Raw genomic sequence first — 14,098 nt, 5'->3', positions numbered from 1 at the left:
CAAAAACAAAAAACAAACAAACAAACAAAAAACATAGAACCATGACACAGATGAAAGTTGTATCAAGTGCCTAGTGCAAATCTAACCTTCATAGAATCATAGAATCGTGTAATCTTTGGCTTCAGCTGAGCAGTGCCAGCATTGGCAGCCATGAGAGCAGAATTTGGCACAGAGGCGATGCTCTCAAACTGGTTCCCAGATGGGCACAGGGCTTCAGGCAGCCATCAGCCAAGGACTTCACAGGAGCCTGGCACAGGTTGAGTCTCACTCCTTTGATACAAATGAAGTCCTGGTTCCTTGAAGTGCTCTCAACTCCTCTGCTATAGGTGCAAGCAGACATCCTGACAGATAAGATGTATTATGTCACCAAAACCCAGCATGTGTCTGAGGCGTCTGACCAGCCTCACTTAGCCAGGAGCACCAGTCTTTCACTTCCCAGGATGCTGTCCCAGGATTTCCCTTCCCTCCCCACAGCCATCATGACTTTCTCAAGCCCAGAGCACTCATTCCCAGGTGCTGCCTGGAGCCGTTGCCTTATGGAATCATAGAATGTCTTGGGTTGCTCAGGAGGCCAAGAGGGCCTGCAGCATCCTGGCCTGCATTAGAAATGGCCAGCAGGAGCAGGGAGGTGAGCATCCCCTGTACTCAGCTCTGGTGAGGCTGTGTTCAGTTTTGGGCTCCTCACTGTAGGAAAGATGTTGAGGCCCTGGAGCGTGTGCAGAGAAGGGCAACGAAATGGTGAGGGGTCTGGAGCACAGGGCTGATGAGGAGCGGCTGAGGGAGCTGGGATTGTTCAGTGTGGAGAAGAGGAGCTCAGGGGAGACCTCACTGCACTCTGCAACCTCCTGAAGGGAGGCTGTGGTGAAGAGGGGTTTGGCCTCTTCTCCCAGGCAACAAACAGGACCTGAAGAAATGGCCGCAAGTTGTATCAGAGGAGGTTTAGGTTGGACATAAGGAAGAACTTTTTCTGTCAGTGGTCAGGCATGGAATGGCTGCACAGGGAGGTGGTGCAGTCGCCGTCCCTGGCAGTGTTCAAGAGGCACCTGGATGAGGAGCTGCAAGGTCTGGTTTAGTGCTGGTGGTAGCAGTGGTGATGGGAGGGTGGTTGGACTCGATGGTCTTGGAGGTCATTTCCAACCTTGTGATTCTGTGATTCTATGACCTCAAGAATCATGAAGCTTCAACCCGCCGCAGGCAGGGCCACCAACCTCCCCATTTCACAGCAGCCCAGGCTGCTCAGGGCCCCATCCAACCTGGCCTTGAACACCTCCAGGGATGGACGGGGCATCACAGCCTCCCTGGGCAGCTGTTCCTGGAGAAGCACACTCTGTATGTCTGTAGGTGACACTAAGCTGAGCTGTGTTCTGCATGCTGGAAGGAAGGGATGCCATCCAGAGGGCCCCCAACAGGCTGGGGAGGTGGGCTGGTGTGAACCTTGGGAAGTTCAGCAAAACAACAGATGCAAATGGCTGGGACAATCCCAAGCACAGACACAGGCTGGGCCAAGAACAGACCGAGATCAGCCCTGAGGAGGAGGACTTCTGGGTCCTGATGGCTGTGGCTGTCTCTGGCAGGCAGAGCCATGTTGTGCATGGAGCTGTGTGTCCTGGGGTGCATTGGCCATGGGAAGGTGCTGTCAGTGCCTTTGTAATTGTATCTCTCTTATTTCTAATCTTTACGATATAATGTTAATTATTAATAGAGAGAAACACCAGCTGAAATTCTCATGTCACCAGAGTGCTATAAACTCAATAATTCTCTTTGAGCGTGTGCCTTTTATTCAGTGCAACTGAGATTGTAATGCTGACAGGCAATAAATACAGTGGAAGGAGTCAGCAACTTTGGGCCCAACTGAGATGGGACACAAAGCCCATGTGAGCCTTGCACTGCCTGAAACTGGGAGTGATCACATTCCTCTCTAACATTCCTCCAAAGTGGACTTGGGTAAAGGACAGCAGCAATGCCATCGCCTGTCATCAAGGGGGGTGATATGATGTTATGATAAAGTTACCAAGGTGGAAAGCTGGCAGCTGGTTGGCTGGTGCCTGTGGGAAGCTCAGCAGCATGCTCTATATATTGCCAGAGATGAGGGGAGCCAGCTTCTATGTCCACTGCAGAAATGGGCACCCGCAGCTCCCTGCTCTGCCTGGCACTCCTGTTATGTTATGCATGTGCTACTCCAGTCTCTGTAAGTAGAAACCTGATTTCTACAGGCTCCTCTCAGTGCAGAAATACCCCATACCTCATGCTGGCTGTGTTATTCTCTTTCAGGTTGAGCATCTCTCCAGTGAGCCTGGTAAGCACTCTGTGAACTGCTTTGAGTTTTGAAGCATTTTGTTTTGCCTGCTGTGTGCCACTACATCTGAACACATGATGTTCTGTCTATCTTGCAGATGGAGAAAATGATGCTAGTGAGATAATCAGAGACATTCCAGACATAAACTTAGGTGAGTTCATGGCTAAATTCTTCATCAGTTCTGAGCCTACCAGTACCTTCTCCCCAGTATCCTATGTCAGGATGCCCAGGAATGGCACAAAGATGCTCCAGGAGAGGTTCACAGTAGATACTGGGAAAAGTTTCTTTGCTGTGAGTGTGATCAAACACTGGCACAAGCTTCCTGGAGAAGTGGTTGGTGCCCATACCCGTCTCTGTTCCAGAGGCGTTTGGATAAAGCCTGCAATAATATCACTTAACTTTTGGCTAGCAACACAACATGTTATACAGTCTTCTATTTTAATTATTTCTTTAATTTCCAATAATGCAAATTTCCATACATCCATCTCTGGTGCACCGTGCAACACGTTTTCCTGATGTGTTACTCAATGTCAGTACATCCTCTTGAGGATTGTCCCATTGTGTGACTGGTGCCACTGCCCGGCAGAGAGCAGGAGGCTCTAAAATGAGATTTTTTGAAGGAGGTCCAGAGGAGCCACAAAGATGAGCAGGGAGCTGCAGCACCTCCACTGCAAAGACAGGCTGAGGGAGCTGGGCTTGTTCAGCATGGAGAAGAGAAGCTGCGGGGTGACCTCAGTGCAGCCTGCAGTAAAGGGAGCCTGCAGACAGGAGGGGAGTCAGCTCTTGGAAAGGGGAGATGGCAGCAGGACAAGGGGAAATGGTTTGGAGTTGAGGGAGGGCAGATGGAGGTTGGATGTCAGGGGAATTTGTGTGCTGTGAGAGTGGTGAGGTGCTGGAACAGCTGCCCAGAGAGGCTGTGATGCCCCGTCCATCCCTGGAGGTGTTCAAGGCCAGGTTGGATGGGGCCCTGGGCAGCCTGGGCTGCTGTGAAATGGGGAGGTTGGTGGCCCTGCATGGCACAGGGGGGTTGGAGCTTCGTGATCCTTGAGGTCCCTTCCAACCCAGGCCATTCTGTGATTTTATGATTCTGTGATTCTATGATACGGATAATGGCTGTCACTAGATTTCTGCCACACATCATTTAGTATTAAATACTGAGTAGAAGCTGAGGATAGACTTTTATTTCCTGTAAATGCATGAGGACATGACCTTGGATGAGTATGCTCAAATACGGCTTTTGAGTTAAAATGATTATTTGATATTCCATTTACATTACCTTTCAATAAATTGCTTTTCAGCTGCTGGATTGGACCTTTTTCAGGGTGATATCTTGCTTCCTGTAAGTAATTACAGAAACTTTATTGCTCACATTTGCCCTAGTTGTATTTTTAGCACACATCAGCCCGTCTCTACACAGCATCTGTATCACCAGCTGTCCGTTCTCTTTCCAGAAAAACCAGCGAAATGCCTTAAGAGACGACACCTACAGATGGCAGTTCCCTGTTCCCTATATCCTGGGTGATGACTTAGGTAATGCCAATACTTTATTCATATTCTAACTCCAGTATTTGTTTGCACTGGAATCAGCGCGATAAGAAATCTGCTTTTTGCAGAGCTGGTTCTCTCCCATTGATATTCACTAACAACCAGATTGCTCCTTTGCATCAACCCCCTTCTTTCTCCTACAGCTGTCATAACAAAACGTAGTTTAATTAAATTCAGTCAGTTCTGTTTTCATTCATTTTCCTTTCGGTCCCACACATAAACCATGTGCATTACCCCTCTGGACCGAACCACCCCTGTGTGCTAAAGATGCTCTGCTCACATATGTTCTCCAGATCTGAACGCCAAAGGAGTCATTCTCCAGGCACTTGAAATGTTCCGCCTGAAGTCCTGCGTGGATTTCAAGCCATATGAAGGAGAGGCAAGCTACATATTCTTCATAAAAGAAAGCGGGTAAGGGACCATTGACTTCTGCTTGTTTCTTCTGTGTGGAACCAAGGAGAATTCATTCCATCCAACTGCAGCAGTCCAGCAGTTCTTTGTGAGCTGGTTGTGGTAGAGAAAGAGGCCACCGAGAAAGCACCTCATCCTGGGGCTTGGAAGCTGGCTGCCTTGCTCTGTTGGCTGCAGGGGATGTTCAGGGGAGGAACCTGAAATGGGCATCTGGTTTGGAGAGGGTTGCCAAGAAGCCCTAAGTGAATCATAGAATCCCAGCATGGCCTGGGCTGAAAAGAACCACAGCGCTCCTCCAGTCCCAACCCCGTGCTGTGTGCAGGTCAACAACCAGCAGCCCAGGCTGCCCAGAGCCACAGCCAGCCTTGCCAGAGAACAGAGAGTTCAGCATTATGATGAGCTTGCAGTTCTATGCATGTATGATATTTCTTGGCAAAATGACAGCTGATATGGGACAAAACTTCTGCGGATCTCAAAAATCAAGTGTGACCTTGCCTAAAATGGGGGGTGCGTAAAACACCTGCCTCATGTAAATGGCAGCTTAGTTTGAGGCTTGGTCTGCCTTCGGAGTAGAGCATCTGGTAAGCACCAAAGGAGCTTGATCAGCACATAAGGAATGATTTATAGTAATCATTTTATACTTAAACCTTTCTTTTAAATATATATATATTTAAATTCAGCAAGCGGACATAAAGACAAAGAAGAAAACTGTAATTGCAGGTGGTAAGATCTCTCTCTTTCTCAGGTGTTGGTCCATGGTGGGGGACCTGAAGAATGGGCAGAACCTCTCTATTGGGTCAGGGTGTGACCACAAAGCAATCGTGGAACACGAGATCCTGCATGCTTTGGGGTTCTACCACGAGCAGTCGAGGATGGATCGCGATGACTACGTGACCATCTGGTGGGATGAAATCATTACAGGTTGGTTGGGAACTTCCTGTCAGATTTGGAAAGTGCAAACTGCTCAGCATCTGGCTCTTCTGTAATGAAAGTTCTCAGAATCTGAAAAGGTTTATACTCACACATCCAGATTTCCAGAAACTGGAACTATATATATATAAATATAAACATATATATATATACAAATCTGTAGTCCAAGCCCTATCCATATTCTGTACATTGCTATCCATGCTATAAAATCTCATTTTCCAATGAGGGAAATTTATTAAGTAGAAAACTTCAACTGAAGCCATTTGAAAGGACAACTTATTGGAGATTGAATAGAAAGGTTAATTTGCCAACATTGTTTGTTTTGGACTTTGCCATTCTGTGTGTAGGGAATATGGACACTACACAGCCCTGCAGAAGGACTGTAACATGTAGCTTCCACCTTGGATTGGGTGTGCCCTATAGAGTCAATCAGGCTTTTTTTTGGAAAAATGAGAAGTTTGGGGCCATATGTCATCTGCCCATGTGTAAAACATGTATCTCATAGAACATAAATGCCCAGCAACGGTATGAAAAGCAGCATTATTGCACCTGCCTGTGTACTGCCAAGGTTTTGCCTCTAGCTATAAAAAGTGATAGCATGTAATTAGCAAGGTTCCCATCATTGTTTTTGATAAAAACTGCAGTTCAAGCATCTGAAGAACATCAATCCAAGTTCTTACATAACCTCAAGCCTTGGACTGGAGACCTTTGTGCTCAGGACAGAGTCATGAGGAAGAGCAGCCTTCGCAGACAGAAGCTGTGGTTATCCCCTGAGGGCAGTCATGTGTTGGTCTTTCTCTGAGGAACAGTGCCAAATACTTTGAAAGTATTACTCATAGCTGGACAGGGTGGGAATCTCCCTTTGCCTCCATACGGAAAGGTGTGACATGGCGCCCTCCTTCCGTCACTGCAAAAACCTCCTTCTCTAAGAAACTAATGGCTGCAGAAACTTCTAGAAGCATGTTTCCAAAAGACTCTTCTCTAGCAACATCAGAGCAATATCACCAGTCCAGGGTGGAGCCTGGGGACAATCCAGGGCTGTCATTCATTCCTGTCGTCTTAAAAAGCAAAGGGCTCCAGGATTCCTCCTTGTTCATATGCCATCATATGCACTGGGAAACTTTTGCATCAATATTCACTGGCTCTGGAATGGAGCACACTAATCCTCAGGTTTAGTCTGTCAGGATGCTTACCATGAGACCATGCAATCTGATTTCCTACATATCAGTATTTACTGCTCAGGGATATTTGATTTTGAAGCCCCTGAAGTCACATGGGGATGCAGAAATGGAATCCAAAGACAATGCTGTGTTGTAAAAATTAGTTCCTGAACAAATCTTGTTAAACTTGAGCCTTTTGTCACTCAGCAATTGTTTCCATGTAGATCATTTTGCACCAGAAAGCTCTATCCAAGGGCCATGCTAAAGCCACTTTCTTTACTACTGAACTCTGTGATGAAGCACTTTTCCATTTCCTTCCAGGCAGAGAACACAACTTTAACAAGTACGATGACAGCTACATCACTGACCTGAACACGCCCTACGACTACGAGTCAGTGATGCACTATGCACCGTTTTCCTTTAACAAAAATGACAGCATCCCCACGATCACAACAAAGATCCCAGCATTTAATGACATCATTGGGCAGCGTCTGGATTTCAGCGACATTGACCTGGAAAGACTTAATCGCATGTATAACTGCAGTAAGTCACGATTCAGACATTGCAGCCTATTTGTACTTGAGCCTGATGTCTAAAAACACAACAACTCTTCTCAGATACTCTTGGAATAGTATCCCAGAGGGCCTGTGGTGCTGACACCCAGAATGTTTATTCCCTCCTCATCCCTCTCTTTGGCTCTGCTGGCTGCTTCCTTGGAAGAGTCGAATCAGGCAACAGAAGCTGAGCCATTCCCCCCTGTTCTCCCACGACGCTCACAGGGGCTTAGAGATGTGGTTGTTTTCTGCTGATGCGTGGGCAGTTTCCTCACATCTCTGTTAGGAGGTGAAGGCAATGTACTTTGTCCTCTTTTCCCTGGCATTCAGTCTCAATTTGGTGTTTTGCAAGGTGTTTTGCACCTTGGGTTGTGTGATTCTGGAGTCTGACACTCCATTTATTTGACTGCTGATCCAGCTGAAGATACTGTCGCCAGGTGTGACTGTCAGCAAGGAGCTGCCATCCCTGTGGGTCGGCCAGCAGAAGCATCCACTTCAGGAGGACCTCAGTTTTGTTTTCAGTAAGACTTTGGAGGTAATGACGTGTGCATCTTCTCCTCAGCTTCGACTCTCACCCTCTTGGATCAGTGTTCCTTTGAGAATGAAAATATCTGCGGCATGATTCAGAGCACCACAGATGACTTAGATTGGGTCCACCAACAGAGCAGTGCTACAGGAGACAAGGACCACACACTTTCTGGGCGCTGTACAGGTAAAAAACAACATCAGAACCCTTTGCTACGGGCAGGGGTTACTGGGGTGACGGTCACTTTTGCACACCTGTGCTATAAATGCAAACACATTTAGCAGCTCCTCTGACCCAGTCACTGCACTCAGCCCTTCAGAAAACCCAGCACTGGCTATTCTGAAAATACATTCTTAAACCACCATGTTTAGGAGACTGCCCAGCAAACCTCGCTGTAATAACTTCAAGCTAAACAGAACGCCCTTTTTCCTTGCACTTGACTTGGCACTGTGGGTCTGAGTTTATGGTTGCATTAGTGCTCTTGTTAAGCTTTTTTTGGCATAGTTGAATGTTTTTCCACATCAGCACTATAAAAGGGGACAAAGAACAATGTTAACTTTTAATACAATCTGGAAAAGGATTTACTGCAGCTTCCAAAGTCTGAGTAAGAGTTATGTTGCTGCATGATAAGAATGGAATAGCACTCCATAAGCCAACCATAAATGTGCTTGCAAAGCAAATAATAAACGTGTTTGGAAAGCAAATAGTAAGTTAAGCTTGAGGAGTGCTGGCTCTGGAAGCAGAAGAAAGTTACAAAGTTTTTGTGATTAAAAAAAAAGGAATCTGAGCATTATTTTCTTTTCAACATTCCAAACAGAGCAGAGTCATCCTCAATGAGAGTTACAGGGTTCACACTTATGAGTGAGAATAAAGACTAAATACAAACATTTCTGAAAAGCAAGGTTCTGATTTCTTGTTCTTTAGATGGGGAAAGCTTCTATAGACCTTAAAGAAAGAAAAAGTGGTTTTGGTGCTAAGTATTGCCTAAGCAAAGGGTGAAGAAAGCCTAGCCTAAAGCACATTCAGCTGTACTCTGAAAAAGGCAAAACTTGGTTTGCTGTAAATAGGAGGAGGCTGTTCCCCCTACATGACCCAGCCACCAAAGGTAATACAGGATACGACCTGTAAGACCTCATCTTTGTATTATCTTCAATACAAATCAAGTAAAAAACCATCTGCTGGTTACCTGCAGTCAGCATGGAACACATTCCTGAAGTATCCAGCCTAGACCAGCTAATGCAGAATGGACAGAAGCTGCCTGTGATGAGTCCCACGTACATCCTGAACTACCAGCCTTGTTCCTACCCAAGGCTACCCAGAATGTTTACTGGACATGTGCACCATGCAACCAGCTGGAAAGCTGGAAAGAGGGAGTGATACTCTCTGCTTTGTTGACAGATGCTGGCTATTTCATGTACTTCGACACCAGCTCTGGAAATGCAGAAGAGGTGGCAGTCCTGGAGTCCCGAATCCTGTATCCCAAGAGGACTCAGCAGTGCCTCCAGTTCTTCTATAAGATGTCAGGGAGCTCATCTGACAAGCTGGTCATCTGGACTAAGGAAGATGATGGGACTGGAAACGTTCGCAAGATGAGGAAAATTGAAACCTTTCAGGGTAAGTCTATAAACGTGAGGAAGACAAAGAATTTGGAGGGAGAAAAAATTGGCTCAGAAATCAGAACATTTTCCTTAAGCTACCAGGACAGTATCTTGCAGTTCAGCTAAGGATTTGGTAAGCACATATACCTTTGAAATCGTGGTCAGGTTATGCTTAGTGAATGGAGGGGCCCCAAAACCCTTTGGAGACGACTGGCTAGACCTCTGCTGGCCAAAATATCATCTGCCACTGGTCTGCTCTGGTGCAAATAGCTGCGCTCATCCATGGAGAGTAGGACCCCCAGCCGGATTTTTCATGTGTCTAAAAAAAACTACTTGTAACTCTGGAGATGTGAATTGAGTTCCCACTTTGGGTAGTTTTGCTGCACAGTGGGAATTCAGCCGCTGCATTGCTGTGCAGTTGTCAATGCAATGTTGTCAGTACCCAAGACCTGTGATTATCTGCCTCCATAATGCTGCTGCATTTTGCAGGGAAGGACAATGCTCTGGAAAAAGTGTCCAGAACAGTAAATTCTAACATGCTGATTCATTGGTTCCCATACTCTTCCTATATCTTTGCATTTAGCATGCTGCCCTTCATCCTACAGCCTGCTCTTCACTAATGTGTGAAGAGTTCCTACCACAATGCACCCAGTGCATTTGGTTGATGCGGTGTAAAAGCAGTACAGCGATAACAGTAACTTCAGATCTCTAGCCTTCGTGACTCTCTGAGAGCTCAGGTTGTCTAAACGCAGCTGGGATAGATAATGAGGAATGAGCTCCTTCATGATGTCATGTAATGATGCTGGTGGCAATGTCTTGTTTTCTTCTCACAAAAGCGGACAGTGACCAGGACTGGAAAATCGCCCACGTGACCCTCAATGTTCAGAATAAGTTCCGATACCTCTTCCAAGGACTGAAGGGCAACCCCGGCTCTTCCTCTGGTGGGATCATTGTCGATGATGTCACACTGACAGAGACCCCCTGTCCCACGGCGGTGTGGATCGTTCGGAATTTCAGTCAGATTCTGGAAAGTGCGTCAAGTGACGTCATTCAGAGCCCTCGGTTTTACAGCCCCGAGGGTTACGCTTATGGCATAAGTTTGTACCCCCAGTCCAGTAGCAGTGGCTACACCCGCGTTGCCTTCCACTTGTGCAGTGGAGAGAATGATGCTGTCCTGGAGTGGCCAGCTCTGAATCGCCAAGCCATGCTCACAGTGCTCGACCAGGACCCTAACGTGCTGCAGAGGATGTCTGCCAGCAGAAGCTTCACCACAAGCACAGACCACAGTAAGTGTGTTTGCCCGGAGAAATGGTGAAAATGAAAGCCAAGGAGGACAGAGGACAGAGCAGGGCTCACAGCTGGACAATTCTGGCTTCATTTTCCAGTTTGGGACATTTTTATGGATCAGAATCCCTGTCTTCAAAAGTTCATCTAATGTGAAAAGTGATGCATAGCGTGGAAAGTGATGAACAGTCACTTGTGTATCTACCTAAATAGAATCACAGAACCTATAGAATGCTTTGAGTTGGAAGGGACATTACAGGCCACCTAGTCCAGCTCTCTCCCACAGGCAGGGACACTCTCACTCAGCCAGGCTGCCCAGGGCCATCAGTGGCCTCGGGCACCTCCAGGGATGGGCACCACAGCTCTGGGCAGTGCCAGGCCTTCACTGCCCTCTGAGTACAGATTTTCTTCCTAGTATCTAATCTAAACCCATCCTCTTATGTTTAAAACCTCTGCCCCTTCATAACAGACTTGTAGAGAGTTCTCCTGTGCCAAAGAGCTGGCAGTTCCTATTCCACCTGCAATCTGACCATGATGATGTGTGTGATTTGTGGTGCAATGCCAGTAGGGTTCTTTATTCCATTGCATCCAATCCAATAATAATTTGAAATTACATTTTGGGGACTTGGTTAAATTGAACTGCCTGAGATCAGTCTGCAGCATCTGAAGCCCATCTTGCTGGGCCTGACAAAGACTGAAGACTTTCACACATGGGCTACCTAGAGCTCCAGGTTTACGTAGCACACAGCACGATGGTTCCATGTCCAGCCCCAGGATCCCTTGTGGATGTGATCATGGAAATAAGAACAGAACAATACTGAAGGCAATGCAGTATGAAATACCGGAGATGAGTCTCCATCCCTCTTCACTGTTTTTCAGTGGAAGTTTGGTACACAGTTTTTCACTAAGAGGTTTTGAACCTTAGGTGTGAATGTGTTGAACAGAACAATAGCAAAGAACAAAATCAGCTAGACTCTAAACCATGAAAAAAACCTTAAAAACTGAGGACTTTGTCAGTCCTCAGTGAAAGGGGAGCTGTGAAATTTCAGTGCCCTCACATAGACTCAGAGGCCTCTTCTAAGCATCTATTGGCATCCACTGTTTGTCAGCCTGCTGAGATTTGTTGGGACACCTGAGCCCTGAACTTGATTTTGCAGCATCAATCCTGCTGAACACTGCAATGCATAAAATAATGATGTCATAGTTTTAGGCTGCAGAGCTCTGCGGTTTTTATTTGTCATTCATATCCACTTTGCAGGTGTAAATGGAAGCTTAATATGGGAGAGACCATCCATTAATGGAAGCTTTGATGCCTCATGCAATTGCTATAGAACCAGAAACTGGGGGTGGAACACCTTCATATCCCACAGCCAGCTGAGACGAAGAAACTTTCTGAAAAATGATAACCTGATCATTTTTGCAGAATTCCACGGTAAAGCCTTCATTCTGATTCTCCTTGCAAATGGCAATGGCTGATCCTTTCTCTCTTCTCACTCATTCAAACTGCTGCCACCTCCTGTCCCCGAGCCACCTTCTCTTCTAATGGGGACCAACACTGAAAAGTGTTTGTGTGTTAATTTCAATGTTGACTGCAGTGCTTGTGAACTCCAAGGAATGAAAGTGGCAACGGTTTCCTGAAGGTTTATTTCTTAGACACCCTGACCTAACTATTTCTTCCCCTGGGTGAAGAGTACTAACTATAAACTAACAATAATTACGTCAGTCACTGTTTTCTGATATATTTCTCCTCTGTTCCTGTTTTTAAAAGACCTGATTCACCTCAATAACACCGAAGTCCCCGTCGTGTCCGAGCAATCTGCTGTCTCAGAGGGCCACATTTTAGAAAGAAAGAAGAGAGCAGCCGAGGAGATGGAGCCCATGCAGCGCTGGCTGCCTTCCCTGCAAGACCCGTGTGATCCAAACCCCTGCCAGAATGATGGAGTCTGTGTGAATGTGAAAGGGAGACCGAGCTGCAGGTATCACAGATCTCCACCCTGCTTGCCTTGACTTTCTTTTGAACCGAATGGTGCAGCTAGCAAGTGTACAGAGCTACAGACCCCATGGGTCTGAGTCGCTACATTACAAAGAACAGTAGGAACTTGACTGCACTACAGAGTGGGATTGTTGTAATGCGAAGCCATCTGATGGGAACTGCTCATCCAGGACAGTCAGTGTGAGGATCTCGAGGAGGGCCTGCAGGGCAGGACAGAACTCCTGACCCACGTAAATCTGTGCTTATTTTCCCAGGTGCCCATCAGGACAAGCCTTCTTCTTCACAGGTGAGAGGTGCCAGTCCATGCAGGTCCACGGCAACATCCTGGGAATGACAGTTGGTGGAATTGCTGGAACCATTGTCTTAACTATTATCCTCATTTCCATGATGGCTAGAAGATAAAGAAATGCAGAGGGATAAAAGCAAGTCTGGTGGGTTTTTTTGTGGTTCACCAGACATCAGTTTTCAGTGAAAAACGACAAATACAACTTGTGCCAGACCAGCCAGCATCTGGATATTGAAATGTTCTATCAACATCTTGGCAGCTGTCCATTTATTTCATAGGATTTGGCAGTTCAAGGTCATTACATGAACTGCTGCCTAATAAAAGCTCATATCCTGCCTCTCTCGTGTATTTCTTTATTGTTTTGTTACCTCATCGAATAGCAAGCAGCTGTGCTGAGAGTCCATGCAAGCAATCCTAATCACAGTGCAAACTTTAATTGGAAGAACTTCTCTAAACACCAGGGAAAGCCATGTGCAAGCAAATCTGTGAAGATTCTAGAAAAATTCCTATAGAAATTGCCCAGGATACCTAAAGGATATAAACCCATAGTTAGGTAAGTCAGTACATCAACACTTATCTTCCACTAAGCTGTGGGGCGTTCAGCCTGGAGAAGGGAAGGCTGCAGGAAGGCCTTCCAGTAATGAGGAGCTCATAAGCAGAAGGGGGAGTGACTTTTATACATGGTCTGTCCATAGGACAGCATGGAATGGCTTTAAGCTAAAAGAATGGAGATTGAGGTCAGAAACTGGGAGGAAATCCTTCACTCAGAGGGCAGAGAGGTGCTGGCACTGCCCAGAGCTGTGGTGCCCCATCCCTGGAGGTGCCTGAGGCCACGGATGGCCCTGGGCAGCCTGAGCTGGAGGTGCTCCAGGACCGTGTAGATGTGGTACTGAGGGACGTGGTCTAGTGGGGAAATATTGGTGGTGCGTGGATGGTTGGACCGGATGACCTTGGAGGTCTTTTCCAACCTTGGGGATTCTATGATTCTATGAATTTGGGGTTGGAGATTCATGATCCTTGAGGTCCCTTCCAACATTCTGTGATTCCGTGAGTCTGTGAATTCCATCCTTCATTATTTTTCTTGAGCTGTATTAAATCAGAGGAAGGTGCCATGGCAGTGACTGTTCCATTGCTGGAAAAGAAATCCAGAGATAAGCTGAACATGTAGGATGTCATTAGAACACCATTTAACTGAACACCTCGCCGTTAAGCAGAAGATCCAGGTGATGGCAACTGTCAGAAAACAAGTTCTTGTGGCAGCCCTCACTTCAGCAAAGGGTGTTCATGGAGGGCACAAGGAGGAGTTGGGATGAAGGGTTGGGCCAGCTGAACAAATGTAGCCAGCTCACCAAAATGCCACACGCCTGAGGTGAGCAAGCTGTTGGTGAGCCCACTGCTCCCCTTGGCTCTGCCAGTGACCTGGCTCCTGTTGCTGAGAGGGGGTAAGGCAGCTATAGAGTGGCTGCTAATTGGCTAATTGTGTTTCAGTTCTAGTGTTAGCATCTACATCTTCAA

The 14,098-nt window shown here is 46.6% G+C and overlaps 1 protein-coding gene across 1 annotated transcript; it reads left to right on the top strand.

The window, feature by feature from the left end:
* Window positions 1-1,286: 1,286 nt before the first annotated feature.
* On the top strand, window positions 1,287-12,920 carry MEP1A (meprin A subunit alpha). Its single transcript, XM_042883563.1, has 14 exons — window positions 1,287-2,188; window positions 2,272-2,296; window positions 2,394-2,447; window positions 3,595-3,635; window positions 3,748-3,826; window positions 4,135-4,252; window positions 4,998-5,173; window positions 6,664-6,885; window positions 7,459-7,608; window positions 8,821-9,036; window positions 9,857-10,306; window positions 11,563-11,736; window positions 12,073-12,280; window positions 12,552-12,920. Exons 1-14 carry the CDS (start codon window positions 2,105-2,107, stop codon window positions 12,697-12,699), a joined length of 2,145 nt encoding a protein of 714 aa, XP_042739497.1. The 5' UTR covers window positions 1,287-2,104; the 3' UTR covers window positions 12,700-12,920.
* Window positions 12,921-14,098: the final 1,178 nt, after the last annotated feature.

The sequence above is a fragment of the Lagopus leucura genome, unplaced genomic scaffold, assembly GCF_019238085.1.
Source record: "Lagopus leucura isolate 7727_CA_CO unplaced genomic scaffold, USGS_WTPT01 Super-Scaffold_100038, whole genome shotgun sequence".
NCBI classification, from domain to species: domain Eukaryota; kingdom Metazoa; phylum Chordata; class Aves; order Galliformes; family Phasianidae; genus Lagopus; species Lagopus leucura.
This window is presented reverse-complemented; position numbering and strand designations above follow the sequence as displayed.